This window comes from Sus scrofa, chromosome 7, assembly GCF_000003025.6.
Source record: "Sus scrofa isolate TJ Tabasco breed Duroc chromosome 7, Sscrofa11.1, whole genome shotgun sequence".
In the NCBI taxonomy this organism is placed as follows: domain Eukaryota; kingdom Metazoa; phylum Chordata; class Mammalia; order Artiodactyla; family Suidae; genus Sus; species Sus scrofa.
This window is the reverse complement of record NC_010449.5, coordinates 21,353,223-21,367,461: the sequence shown is the minus strand read 5'-3', so window position 1 is coordinate 21,367,461 and position 14,239 is coordinate 21,353,223. Positions and strand designations below refer to the sequence as shown.

At 38.9% G+C, this 14,239-nt stretch overlaps 1 protein-coding gene across 1 annotated transcript in view; it reads left to right on the top strand.

Annotated features, from left to right (window-relative positions):
* The window catches only part of LOC102159855 (zinc finger protein 2 homolog), a 46,913-nt gene extending 34,927 nt beyond the window's left edge, over positions 1 to 11,986 (top strand). The window contains 1 exon segment of the mRNA XM_021100027.1: positions 10,592 to 11,986. Within this exon segment, the coding sequence (XP_020955686.1) occupies positions 10,901 to 11,986 (1,086 nt within the window). The 5' untranslated portion in view covers positions 10,592 to 10,900.

Sequence of the window (14,239 nt, the reverse complement as noted above, 5' to 3'; positions counted from 1 at the left end):
ATTGCTTTGAGTAGTATGGCTATTTTAACGATATTAATTCTTCCAGTCCAGGAGCATGGAATACCTGTCCATTTCTTTGAATCCTCTTTAATTTCCTTGATTAATGGTTTATAGTTCTCAGAGAAACTTTCTGTAGGGAGATATCTCTCTTATCACTTGAGAGATGGTTACTCAAGTGTATACATTTGTCAAGTCATTTTACCTGTATACTTAAAAATTATACATCAACAAATATTTGAAAAAATTTCATTTAAAGGGAATTTCTATTATTTCTCTTTCAGATATTTTTTTTCTTTAAAACCTATAACATTCTTTAGAAGTTTGTAAAGCTAGACCTTTATTTAGATTTGCAAATCTACAGGATCCAGATTTAGGTTCAGCAGCATCCATTTCTTTTTGGTCTGCACACACATTGTATGCACATTGTATGCACATATATATACATATTTCCAGTTCTTGCTGCAGCATTAAAGGTCACAAAATTTAATCATGCCTGTTTTATTTTGACAGTGATTTTCTAATTTTTCCAGGTAGGATTGCTTGTATTTTTATTTTGCTTTATTTTGAATAGTCATGGAAGTTTTTACTGAGGTCCTAGATAATTAATTCTGAGTTCCATTTAACTCTCCCTTAACTATTCCCAATTTCCTTGAGATGCTCCTTGTGTCATTTGTCAAGCTGTGTACTTAGCAACATTACATTACTAAATCATTTAATCTTCACAACCACCTTAGGAACCACTAGGGAACAATCTCCAAGATTTACTGTGGGAAAACACCATACCCTGTGAGCCTCAAATTCTGTCCATTCTTAATCAAAAGCTATGAGAGGCATGATTAGATACAAGAATCAATAAATGTAGAGAGCCAGTCCCCTAAATCTACTGATGTTCCTCAGGCTTATCCATTTAGGAAGGAACTGAAGAGCCTAAGACATTTTAAGTGACACAAACACAACAGCCCTTTTTCAACACCAGGCACGGTACTTTTCTGTGCATTGCTAACTTGTGTGTCTCAGTACTAGCTGCCTTAACTTTCATCACCGTTAGAATGAACAAGAAACACTGTAAATCAGCTATACTTTAATTTAAAAAAACAAAAAAAAAATGTTTAAAGAAAGAATGAACAACAAACATCAAGGCCATACATTACCAACAGATGGCACCTGGTATATTTTCTATTTTAAATATGAGGGTCCTGGATCTCAGAGATACCATCTTTGATATACAGAAGTCTATACAAAATCTGGCAAATGAGCTAGAGTGTACATACAAATATACACATCCAAAAAATACCACAATGAGGAAGAGTAGGAAAAGAACTCGACTGATCATATAAGGACCATCGTGACCATGGTTTTGTCATTTGCTATTTACAAATTATTCACGTGAACCTCTATCACCTCGGAGATGTCACGTAAATCTGGACCATACTGGGAAAACCCCAGGATACAGCTGCTCTCCTGTGGCCATGCCCATTTCTGCCCAATTAGGATCACAGGATCAAGTAACATCTTGGGCATGTTTCTTAGTATTTGGAAAGCAGTTGGGCAGAAAACACAGCAATTAGCAATATGAGCTCTTGTAGCCCAACCACGTGCGTGACCTTGGGTGAGTTACTTAGCCTCTCTGAACCTATTTCTTCATCTGTAAAATGAGATTAATAATAATTACCTCAGTCATTCATTAGAAAATCATTTGAGGGAGTTCCCGTCCTAGCGCAGTGGAAATGAATCGACTAGGAACCGAGGTTTCGGTTTGATCCCTGGCCTCGCTCAGTGGGTTAAGGATCTGGTGTTGCCGTGAGCTGTAGTGTAGGTTGCAGATGTGGATCAGATCTGATGTGGCTGTGGCTGTGGCATAGGCCGGCAGCTGTAACTCAGATTGGACCCATAGCCTGGGTCCACAAGTGCGGCCCTAAAAAGAAAAAAAAAAAAATCATTTGATTATAATGTTCCCATCTGTGAGCTTCTGTTTTGAAGTAAAATGTGTCAAAACATCTGATAAAGACTACCAAGGATAAACCTGTAGTCCGACAAAATTGGATTTATTCACTTGCTACCAGGTAGAGTATCACCAGCAGAACCATAGGGCATCTCACAAAGGATGGACCAGGGTTATTGTAGGGTTTTAAGGAAGGGTATGATTTTGGTAGGATTGAGTGAAGCAGCATTTTGATAGACTCACTGCAAGGCCAATTTGGCTTTGGGGTTTTTGTTGTTGTTTTTGTTTGTGTTTGTTTTTGCTTTTTAGGGCTGCACCTGCAGCACCTGGAGGTTCCCAGGCTAGGGGTGGAATCGGAGCTGTAGTTTGCCTGCCTACGACACAGCCACAGCTGCAACCACATCAGATGCGATCCCTGTCTGCGACCTACACCACAGCTCACGGAAAAGCCAAATCCTTAACCCACTGAGCAAGGCCAGGGATTGAACCTGAATCCTCATGGATGCTAATCAGATTCCATAAACACTGAGCCACAATGGGAACCCCCCAATTTGGATTTTTAAATGAACTCAGGGACCTCTTTCATTAGAAATCTCAAAGTTATGATGTCGTTTCTGAAAATGCTGTATCTGAAGTTCTGCACCTGGTTTGGAAATAGAGATTGTTTTTCTGTCAGAGAGAGCTCTGATCTTCCAGGTAAGAGGGAGATGTTCATTTTACCTTACAGAATGTCAAATAGTTTGACAATCTATGATTTTAGCAAACCATATTTCTCAGTATTTTTTTAAAGTGGAGTAGCAAGGCAAAGATAGGGGTGTCATAGTTAAGAAAGTAGTATTTAAAAAGGATCATTATGACACTACAGCTGCAATATGATTTTGGGGAAACGTAGGCTGGCTTTATCAGTGTCATCTAAGTCTGGTTAATGGCAGGGCTGATTTTTGCTTTTTTAGATGAGAGCATACATATAAAGTGCTTATAATAAGAGTGCCTGGTAAACAGGATGTGCTTAATAATCATTGGCTATGGTTATTATAAAATGAGAGTAATTTTCGTGTGAACTGTGATTTTTTTTTAATAGGTAGTTTAAGTCGTAAAAAGATAATAGGAACCTGCCTTTGTCCTTTGGTTACTTAGAAAAAAGTCAGTGCTGTAATACAGAACTTTGCTGCATGCAAATTATTCACGTAAACCTCTGTCACAGCGGAGATGTCAGGTAAATTTGGAAGATACTGGGAAAACCCCGGGATACCGCCGCTGCCCTGTGGCCACGCCTATTTCTGCCCAATTAGGATCACAGGGGGCGGATCCAGGCACACCCCTGCGGGTGAATCCGATCAGCCGCACACTTTCCTGGGAAATGTAGTCTGCAGGGGGAGAATGGGTTCAGCAAGGCTAGAGGCGCGCAGGCGTAGTTCTGGGACCAGGGAGCCCTTTGTCCTGGCTCCCAGGAGTGCGCTGAGAATCTGAGGTTCCCCTAGCTCCTGGTCAGGCCTTGCAGGTTCTAAAGCTTGGCAGGGGTGGACCTTATTCTTAAAGAAGGACGGGGCTGTGGGTAGGGACAGAGGTTCACCTTTTTACCTGCGGCTGTCTCTACCACCGAAGGGCGCTTGGGGAAACCAGGACGCTCCCTCCAGGCCGTCTGACCTGCTGTGTGGCTCGAGGCCATGCAGGATCGGGGATTCTAGAGCCACGGAGTTGGGGCAGCTTTTGCGCATAAGAACTTGGCACTAACGCGATTATCCTGAGAGAGATGGCAGCTGGCGGGCCCTGGTAATAAAATACGAGGCCCAGCCTGGCCTCCAAATGTCAGAAACTTGGGTGTGCAAGGAGGGGCAGAGGCGATTTTCTAAGAGCCACAAACTGGATAAGGGGACACCCCCAACCCGGACCAAGGACTCGTCTGGTGGAGGCCCAGGGTCACTAAGGAAACACAACCAGCAGTAGTACAGGGAACAGCCTTTGTGATGTCACAGCAGCCAGAACACAGCAAGGTGGAAGTGACGACATTGCAATAAGAGAGAGGTAAGAAATAGACAAGATCGAATGTGAGAGTGGTCTGAAGACTGAATTTGAGGAAAGATCACTTTCCTTTTCTTCATCTCGAAGGGTGAGAGGAGAACACAGGGGAAGGAGCATTATGTGAGAAGATGGGAAGAAAGCTTCTGGGCCTGTATGGTGAGGTCGGTTTGAGACAATGTTTGAAGCCTCGATCACCTCGAGTGACCCCATTTTTCCGTATCAGCCTTTTACCCATAATAGTGTACCTTGGAAACAGGGCCTGATTTAGTTTTATCCCATTACCTGTAAGATCCTTAATACAGAGCCGAATGAATATGTGAATCCAATGTGTTAAAAACTGGATTATGAACCCAATACAAATTTCAGCACAGTTCTTCAGTTCAGCAAACATTGTCAAGCACCTACCATATGCTAGGTACAGTGTTGGTATGAGGGATGTAAAGATGGATAAAGCTTGATTCCTCCCTCGGGAGTGTAAAGGGAAATACACTCAAAAAGGTAATTTCATTACTGGTAGTAAGTACTAGGATAGAGACGAAGTTATTGCTCTTGCTCTCTGGAACCTGCTTTGGCCATGCATAGGGTTCATGTGGGACTGAGGCTACAATGTCTGTGGCCTTTCATGGGATGGCACATAGAATAATAAAAGAAGCAAGCACATTATGAACAAATCAGATAGAGATAAAGGGCACTTTTTTGGCCATGTCCACGGCACATGGAAGTTCCCAGCTGCAGCAACACTGGATCCTTAGCCCACTGAACTACAGTGGGAACTCCAGAAAGGACTTTTAATACATTTTTGAAAAGGAGTGGTGAGAATGGACATCCTGGCCTTGTACCTGAGCTTAGTGGAGAAGCTGAAAATTTCTCAAGTATGATGTTAGCTGGAGATTTTTTAAAAATAGTTTTATAAAGTTGACAAAGTTCCCCTCTATTCTTAGTTTATTGAGAGTTTTTAATCATAAATGGTTGTTGAATTTTTTTCAAATGCTTTTTCTTCATCTATTGATGTGATCATATAGATTCTCTTTTCTAGGCCTTAAAAAAATTTTTTTTTTGTTATACTTGATTTACTTTTTTAGGCTGTTGATATAATAGATGACATTAATTGAAACTAGCCTTGCATACCTAGTATAAACCCCACTTATTTGTGGTGTATAATTCTTTTTTTTTTTTTTTTTTTTTTGTCTTTTTGCCATTTTTCTTGGGCCGCTCTCGCAGCATATGGAGGTTCCTAGGCTAGGGGTCGAATCGGAGCTGTAGCCACTGGCCTACGCCAGAGCCACAGCAATCGGGATCCGAGCCGCGTCTGCAACCTACACCACAGCTCATGGCAACGCCGAATCGTTAACCCACTGAGCAAGGGCAGGGACCGAACCCGCAACCTCATGGTTCCTAGTCGGATTTGTTAACCACTGCGCCACACGGGAACTCCTATAATTCTTTTCATATATTGTTAGATTCAATTTATTAATATTTTGTTGAGAATTTTTACATCTATGTTCATGAGAAATACTGGTCTGTAATAATTTTTTCTTTTTTTTTTTTTTTTTTCTAGGGCCGCTGCCTGCGGCACATAGAGGTTCCCAGGCTAGGGGTCCATTCGGAGCTGTTGCTGCCAGCCACCAGAGCCACAGCAACGCCAGATCCGAGCCACGTCTGGAACCCAGACCACAGCTCGCGGCAATGCCGGATCCTTGACCCACTGAGCAAGGCCAGGGATCGAACCCGCAACCTCATGGTTCCTAGTCAGATTTGTTAACCACTGCGCCACGATGGGAACTCCTATAATTTTTTTTTTTCGTATAAATGTCTTTATTAGGTTCTGGTGGTATGGTAATGCTGACATAATAGAATGAGGAAGTATTCCCTTTGCTTCTAAGCTCTGAAAGAGTTTTTAGAGAATAGATATAATTTATTTCTTAAATGTTTGGTAGAATTCTCCAGCGATCCCATTTGGGCCTGGTGCTTTCTATTTTGGAAGGTTATTAATTATTTATCCAATTTCATTAAGAGATAGAGGCACATTAAAATTGTTACTTCCTGTGGTAGATTTTGTCTTTAAAGGATTGGTTCATCTAGGTTATCCAATTTGTGTTGTCACAGTATTCCTTTATTTTTTAATGTGCATGAAATCTGTAGTAATGTCCCCTCTTTCGTTTCTGATGTTAACAATTGGTATCATCTCTCTTTTTTCTTAGTTAGCCTGGCTAGAATCCCACACATTTTGACTGCTCTGTCTGAAATTGATATTGCAATTCCTACTTTTTTTTAATACATGTTAATATGTTCCTCCTGTTTTCTTTTGATACCTGTTAGCATGGTATATTTTTCCATCCATCCATTTATTTATTTATTTATTTAGTCTTTTCTGCCTTTTTAGGGCCATATTGGCGGGATATGGAGGTTCCCAGGCTAGGGGTCCAGTCGGAGCTATAGCTGCTGGCCTACGCCATGGCCATAGCAACCCAGGATCCGAGCTGCATCCGTGACCTACACCACAGCCCACGGCAACGCTGGATCTTCAACCCTTTGAGTGAGGCCAGGGATCAAACCCACAACCCCATGGTTCCCAGTCAGACTTGCCTCCTGCTGCACCACAATGGAAACTCCCGTTTATTTTTGATATGTATATGTCTTTTAAGGATTTCTTATAGACAATATACCGTCGAGTCTTGTTTTTTGATCCACTCTGACAATCTCATTTCATTGGCGCATTTAGACCATTGGCATTCAAAGTGATTTTTAATATAGTTGGATTAGTATATACCATATTTGTTACTGTTTTCTATTTCTTGCCCTTGTCCTTTGTTCCTATTTTGTCATCTACTCTATTCTGCCTTTTATAGTTTTAATTGAGCAATTCATATGATTTTATTTTCTCTTTCTTAACGAATCAATTATACTTTTTAAAAAACTTTTAAGTGTTTGTCCTAGAGTTTGCAGTATACATCTACAACTAATCCAAGTCTACTTTTATTTAAAACTGTACCACTTCATGGGTAATATATTTTATAATAAAATAATTCTAATTCCTTCCTCTCATTTCTTGTATCATGGCTGTCATCCATTTACTTATATGTATATATAAATACAGAGCTCACACACATGGGATATATATGTAAGCATACATGATCAAATGCAGTATAGCTATTATTATTTTAAATAAATTGTTATCTGTTTAGATCATGTAAGAATGAGAATAGTAAGATTTTTTAACTTCACTTAATCCTTCTTTGATGCTCTTTATATACATCCAAATTTCTGACCTATGTCATTTTCCTCTCTCTAAAGAATTTTTAACATTTCTTACAAGGTTTGATGGCAACGTATTTTCTCAATTTTTGTCTGTTATTTCTCTTTCACTTTTGAAGGATAATTCCACAGGGTATAGAATTTTAGGTTGGTGAGTTTTACTCTCAATACTTGAAGATTTCACTCCACTCTCTTCTTACTTGGTTTCTGATGAGAAGTTGGTTATAATTCCTATTTTTGCTCCTCTCTGTAGAGAGAATTTTTTTTCCTCTGATTTTTTTTACAGATTTTTTCTTTATTTTTGATTTTCTGTAATTCAAAAGTGATATGCCTAGTCATAGGGGGGTTTTGGCACTTATTCTTCTTGATGTTCTCTGAGCTTTTTGGATCTGTGGCTTGGTATCTAACATTAACATGGAATTCTACATCCTTATTGTTTCAGATATTACTTTGCTTTTCTCTTTCTTATATTCACATTATGCACACGTTACAGCTTTTGTGGTTGTATTACAGTCCTTGAATATTCTATTCTAGTTTTATTCAGTTATTATGTTTTTTGCTTTTCAGTTTTTGAGGATTCAACTGATATATCAGCAATTCCAGATAATGCTGCAATGAACTATTCCTTATGTATGAATTTCCCAAAGTAGAATTGTTATATAAAAGATTCTGGGGAGTTCCTGTCATGGCTCAGTGGTTAACAAATCCGACTAGGAACATGAGATTGCAGGTTTGATCCCTGGCCTTGCTCAGTGGGTTAACGATCTGATGTTGCCGTGAGCTGTGGTGTAGGTCAAAGACATGGCTCGGATCCCGTGTTGCTGTGGCTCTGGCATAGGCTGGTGGCTACAGTTCCAGTTGGACCCTTAGCCTGGAAACCTCCATATGTCACGGGAGTGGCCCTAGAAAAGGCAAAAAGCAAAAAAAAAAAAAAAAAAAAAAAAAAAAAAAGACTGATGAGTTCTGTGATGGAGAATATGCTGACACAATTTTGGAACCAGTGGTAAAGTTGGTGAACTCTCACACCCAGCTGACTGCGCTGGGTCCTGGCTTTGCCACTAACTCACTCTGTAGCCTTGAGAAAATGTCTAATCTCTCTAAGCCAGTATTGATCAACAGGAATATAGTATAAGCCACATGTTTAATTTAGAATTTTCTATGAGTAAATTTCATTTTCCTGACTAAATTTTAGTCATGTTAAAAAGTAATGAAAATCAGATAAAATTAATTTTTAATAATATTTCTATTTAATCCCACATTTTTTTTTTTTTTTTTTTTTGCTTTTTAGGGCCACACTTGTGGCATATGGAAGTTCCCAGGTTATGGGTTGAATCAGAGCTACAGCTGCTGGCCTACACCACAGCTACAGCTGCATCTGTGATGTATACCACAGCTCATAGCAATGCCAGATCATTAACTCACTGAAGGAGGCTAGAGATAGAACCCACATCTTCATAGATACTAGTTGGATTCGTTTACACTATGCCACAATGGGAATTCCTAATCCCACATTTAAAACATTATTTAAACATGTTATCAATATAAAAAATTGTTAATGAGATATTTTACATTTTTTTTGTACTGACTCTTCAAAATGTGGTATGAGTTTTACACTTTCAGCCAACATCAGTTTTGACTAGCCATATTTCTAATATTCAGTAGCCACATGTTGCTAAAGGGTACTCTGTGGGGCAGTACGCTTTGATGTCCCATTTATTCATTCTGAACCTCCCTTGAAACAGGGATTTTGTTATGCACCTCATAGGATTGTTAGGAGAATTAACTATGTTAATATTATGAGTCAGCTTGGCATAAACTCAATAAATATTAGCTATACAACTAAGGAAGTAATCAGAATTTCCTTCTAAAATGTGAAACTCTAGAAACAACATATGTACATATGAGCTAATAGATAAAAAATAAGGGATTGCTTTTAAGTGCTAAAATTAGAAGTGAGGACAGTACAGTAAATACTATGGGAGATCAGGAAAACTAGTGTAATTTGAGTGGGGCTCTACAGTATGGCAAATAATTAGATGGGCAAAACAAGGAAAAAAGGCTTTTTGCATAGGAGAAGCTATAATAAACTAGTTAAAGTGAAAAGTGAAAGTTGAATGTTAGGAATATTAGTTAATAAAAATCTATTTAAGCCTTTATGTTTAAGGCTTGCTTTTTATATGTCAGGATACAAGCATCACACTGAAAACAGGTGTGTGTGTGTGTGTGTGTGTGTGTGTGTGTGTGTGTGTGTGTGTGTGTGTTTGCCTTTTCTAGGGCTGCTCCCACCGCATATGGAGGTTCCCAGGCTAGGGGTCCAATCGGAGCTGTAGTCTCCAGCCTACACCAGAGCCACAGCAACTAGGGATCCAAGCTCCCTAGGGATCCAAGGGGCGTCTGCAAACTACACCACAGCTTACCGCACCTACACTACAGTTCACCACAATGCCGGATCCTTAACCTGCTGAGCAAAGCTAGGGATCGAACCCGCAACCTCATGGTTCCTAGTCGGATTTGTTAACCACTGCGCCACGATGGGACCTCCTACACATTCTTCTTTTTACTTGATTCAGAACATGGGCCATCAGGCTTCTACATCCCACCCCTTTATTTTTTTTTAATTAAAAAATTTTTTTGTCTTTTCTGGGCCACACCCACGGCATATGGAGGTTTCCAGGCTAGGGGTATAATCGGAGCTGTAGCCACCAGCCTATGCCAGGGCCATAGCAATGTGGGATCCGAGCCACATCTGCGGCCTCACAGCAACACCGGATCCTTAAACCACTGAGCAAGGCCAGCAATCAAACCTGCAACCTCATGGTTCCTAGTCAGATTCATTAACCACTGAGCCACAACAGGAACTCCTACATCCCACCCCCTTTATAGTTGAGCAGGACCTTATGGGTCCTTCCCCAAACAGACCCCCTTCTCAAATATAATAGGAAAGTTCATTTGAAATAAATTTAAATAGCTCTTAATAGCCTTTTAACAGAAAATTATTAAATGTTGCTTGAATAGTGTTCTCATAGAAGACTCCCTAAAAGACTCTCTTTGATAACAGTTTTCTTTTCTTAATCCCTACTCAAATTCGTATTTTTCTCTTCTAAGTTCTATAGTTCAGCCTTTTCCCTAATAATCCTTCTCACCTGACAGAATGGCTTCATCCTCTTTGATTATATTATTCTTGAATCAGACCTTTTCACACCACCAGCTTTTTCACTCCATACTCTTTTAGATTACTAAACCTAAACCTATTTATATTCCCAGTATGGTGTGTTCTCAGTATTTTCAATTTCATTATTTTATTTCCAATATACTGGTTTCTTTTCTCCCAGAACTGGACTTATAGTAGATTTGTATTATTATATCTTTTAGATGGGAAGTCTAGACCTAGAGCCACAAAATCAACAATAGAACAGCAGGGCATTTTCAAAGAAGGTTCATTTCAAGGAACAAAGGTGGAAGAATTTACACAGAGAAAGTTTATATTGGGAGATACCTGGAAATCTAGAGGCCAGTTTAAGAATTAGCTCATAAGCCAGGAGAAAAATTTGGGACAAAATATAGTCACCTACATGAAAATTTCTGCCAAAGAAAGAGCTGTAGAATCTAATGATTTGGAAATAATTGAAAGAGAAATACTTGTTTCAAGCAGAGTGATTCTATAGAAGAGCATTGCCATGAATGTGGTACACATGGGAAAATGTTCAAACAAAACTCAGATTTAATTATACAAATAAATGTGATGGAAAGGAACCTTGTGAATGTAGTGCATTTGAGAAAACCTTCAGAGACCACACTGCCCTCATTCAACATCAAGGAAGTCATACTGGAGAATGACCCTATACGTGGAACGAATGTGGAAAGAAATTTAACCAGAGTTTCCATTTAACAAACCATGTGAAGACTCATACTGGAGAAAAGCCCTACAAATCCAATGAATGTGGGAAGGCCTTCAGTTATTGCTCAGTCCTTAATCAACATCAGAGAATTCATAGTGGGGAAAGGCCTTACGAGTGTACTGAATGCAGCAAGGCATTGAGTCATAGCACATACCTTACTCAGCATCAAAGAATTTGCACTGGTGAAAAACCATATAAATATCTGGAATGTGGAAAGGCTTTTGCCCAAAGCACACATCTTACTTTACTTCAAAGAATTCATACTGGAGAGAAACCTTATGAATGCAATGTATGTGGTAAAACCTTTAGTCAGAGTGCACATCTTACACAACATCAAAGAATTCACACAGGAGAAAAGCCCTACAAATGTAATGAATGTGGAAAAGCCTTCAGTGATCACTCAGCTCTTATTCAACATCATATTGTACATACTGGAGAGAAACCTTTTGAATGTAATGACAGTGGTAAAGCTTCCAATTACTGTTCAGACCTCATTCAACATCAGAAAATGAGTACTGGAGAGAAACCATACAAATGCAATGAATGTGGGAATGCCTTCAGTGATTGTTCAGCCCTTATTCGGCATCAAAGGACTTACACTGGAGAGAAGCCCTATGAATGTAATGAATGTGGGACAGCCTTTGGTAACTACTCAGCTCTTATTCGACATAAAAGAACTCATACTGGTGAGAAGCCATTTGAATGTAAGGAATGTGGGAAAGCCTTCAGCAGAAGTAAATACCTTACTCAACATCAGAGACATCATTCAGGAGAGAAGCCATATATTTGTAAGGAATGTGGGAAAACTTTTACCCAGAGTTCATTCCTTATACAACACATGAGAGTTAATTCCTTATACAACACATGAGAGTTCATACTGGAGAAAAACCTTGCAAATGTAATGAATGCGGAAAAGCTTTTAGTGTTCTGGGCATATTCTGCATAAGAGAACCCACATTGGAGAGAAGCCCTATGAATGTAAGGATTGTGGGAAAGCTTTCAGTTTCTGTTCAGCCCTTATTCAGCATAAGAGAATTCATACTGGTGAGAAGCCCTTCAAATGCAATGACTGTGGAAAAGCCTTCAGTAATCAATCGGCACTTATTCAACATCAGAGAACTCTCACTGGAGGGAGATAAACCCTATAAATGTATGTGGAAAAGCCTTCAGTCAGAGTACAAACCTCACAAATCACCAAAAAAACTCATACTAGTGAAAAATCTTATAAGTGTAATGAATGTGGAAAAGTCTTTAGTTACTGATCAGGCCTTATTCAACATCAGATCATTCATACTGGAGAGAAACCTTACGAATGTAATAAATGTGGCAGGGCTTTCAGCAGGAGGACAGACCTTAGAAAACATCAGGAAACTCATACTGAAGAAAAACTCTACAAATGTAACGGATGTGGGAAAGCCTTTAACCAGACCACAAAAACACGAGAAAATTCATAGTGGAGGAAAGGCAAAAATACATTCTGAGTGTAGAAAAACCTGTAGACAAAACTCCTCATTTGATTAACAAAAACTTTACACTGGAGAGAAATTCTCTGAATGCCTTGGGAGTTTGGCTAGTATGCAGATCCCTCCAAAGGAAACAGAAGAAGGATCATGAAAACTCTTAACTACCTAGAGTGACCATATAGTTTAGTGGAGAGCACACATTTCTGAGTTTTGGAAGTCATGGATTCTAATCTTGTCTCTCTTACAAAATAGGTCTATTACTTACTTTGGGGTAAGTTGCTCTACCTCTTTAGACCTTAATTTACCCATGTGAAATATTGGAAGCCCTGATTGATTTTTAAGAGCCACGTTTATTACATTGCTAATACAGGCTTCTATGGATATGGTTCATAGTGACTTATTCTACATCAAGTGTGTGATTCATAATTTGAGGATATAGTATCACTAAGAATTCAGTGAAGATATAAACCACATGCCTTATATGCTGTTTATTACCGTTATATTGGTTCTCCAAAATTCAACATATCATGAATATTGAAGAATATATTGAGATAAAGTAGTATAAATTCTATGAATAATTGCAATAGAAAAGTTGGGATCTTAAGAATATGGTGCTGGATAAAACCTCAGAAAAAAAAGAATCAAACTGTTGGTACATAAAACTAATTTACCTAGAATTCATCCAAATTTAATCTTGTAACTTGCTCAGCTTTCTCTACTAAGTTGAATACTCTTACTATCACTTGGGATATTTGCTTATTATAATGGTTGAATAACAATTGAGAATTGTTACTGAGCTATCCAATTACTCCTAATTTGGAATTTCATATGCCATATTCTTTTAGGTACTTGGCCTGCTTCACAGTCGTATTTTCTGCTCTATCAATCTATTGCTTTTGCAGCCGTGCCTCCCAATAATAATAATAATAAAGGCCACACATGCAGCATATGGAAGTTCCCAGGCTAGGGGTCAAATCAGAGCTGCAGTTGCTGGCTGCAGCAACACAGGGATTGGAGTTGCATCTGCAGCCTATGCTGCAGCTTATGGCAATGCTGGATGCTTAACCCACTGATCAAGGCCAGGGAAGGAACCCTCATCCTTATGGAAAATGTGTTGGGTTCCTAACCCACTGAGGCATGATGGGAACTCTCTAGAATTGTTATATTTTGGAAACATTTTGTCTGTCATATCCCAGATGAAAGGAACTAGGTTTTGTGAATAAAATCTGTTTTCCATTACACTTTCAAATTAATTATTGTTAATATAGTATATTTGTGTTTCTAGTACTATTAACTTTATTTTGTAACTGCTCTCAAAATTGAGTGAATGGGTTATGCAATCTTCTGGGAAGAGAGTCTACGGTTTTCATAGGTTCTTGAAAGAATACATAATTTCATTCTTTTATACGTAGCTTTCCAATTTTCCCAGCACACTTATTGAAGAGAACATCTTTCCTCCACTGTATGTTCTTCTTATCTTTTTCATAGGTTAGTTGACCATAGGTACTTGGGTTTATTTCTGGGTTTTCAGTCCTGTTCCATTGATCTGTATTTCTGTTTTTGTGCCAATGTGATATTGTTTTGATAACTGTAGCTTTGTAGTATTATCTGATACTATTCCTCCAGTTCTGTTTTTCTTTTTCAAGATTGCTTTGGCT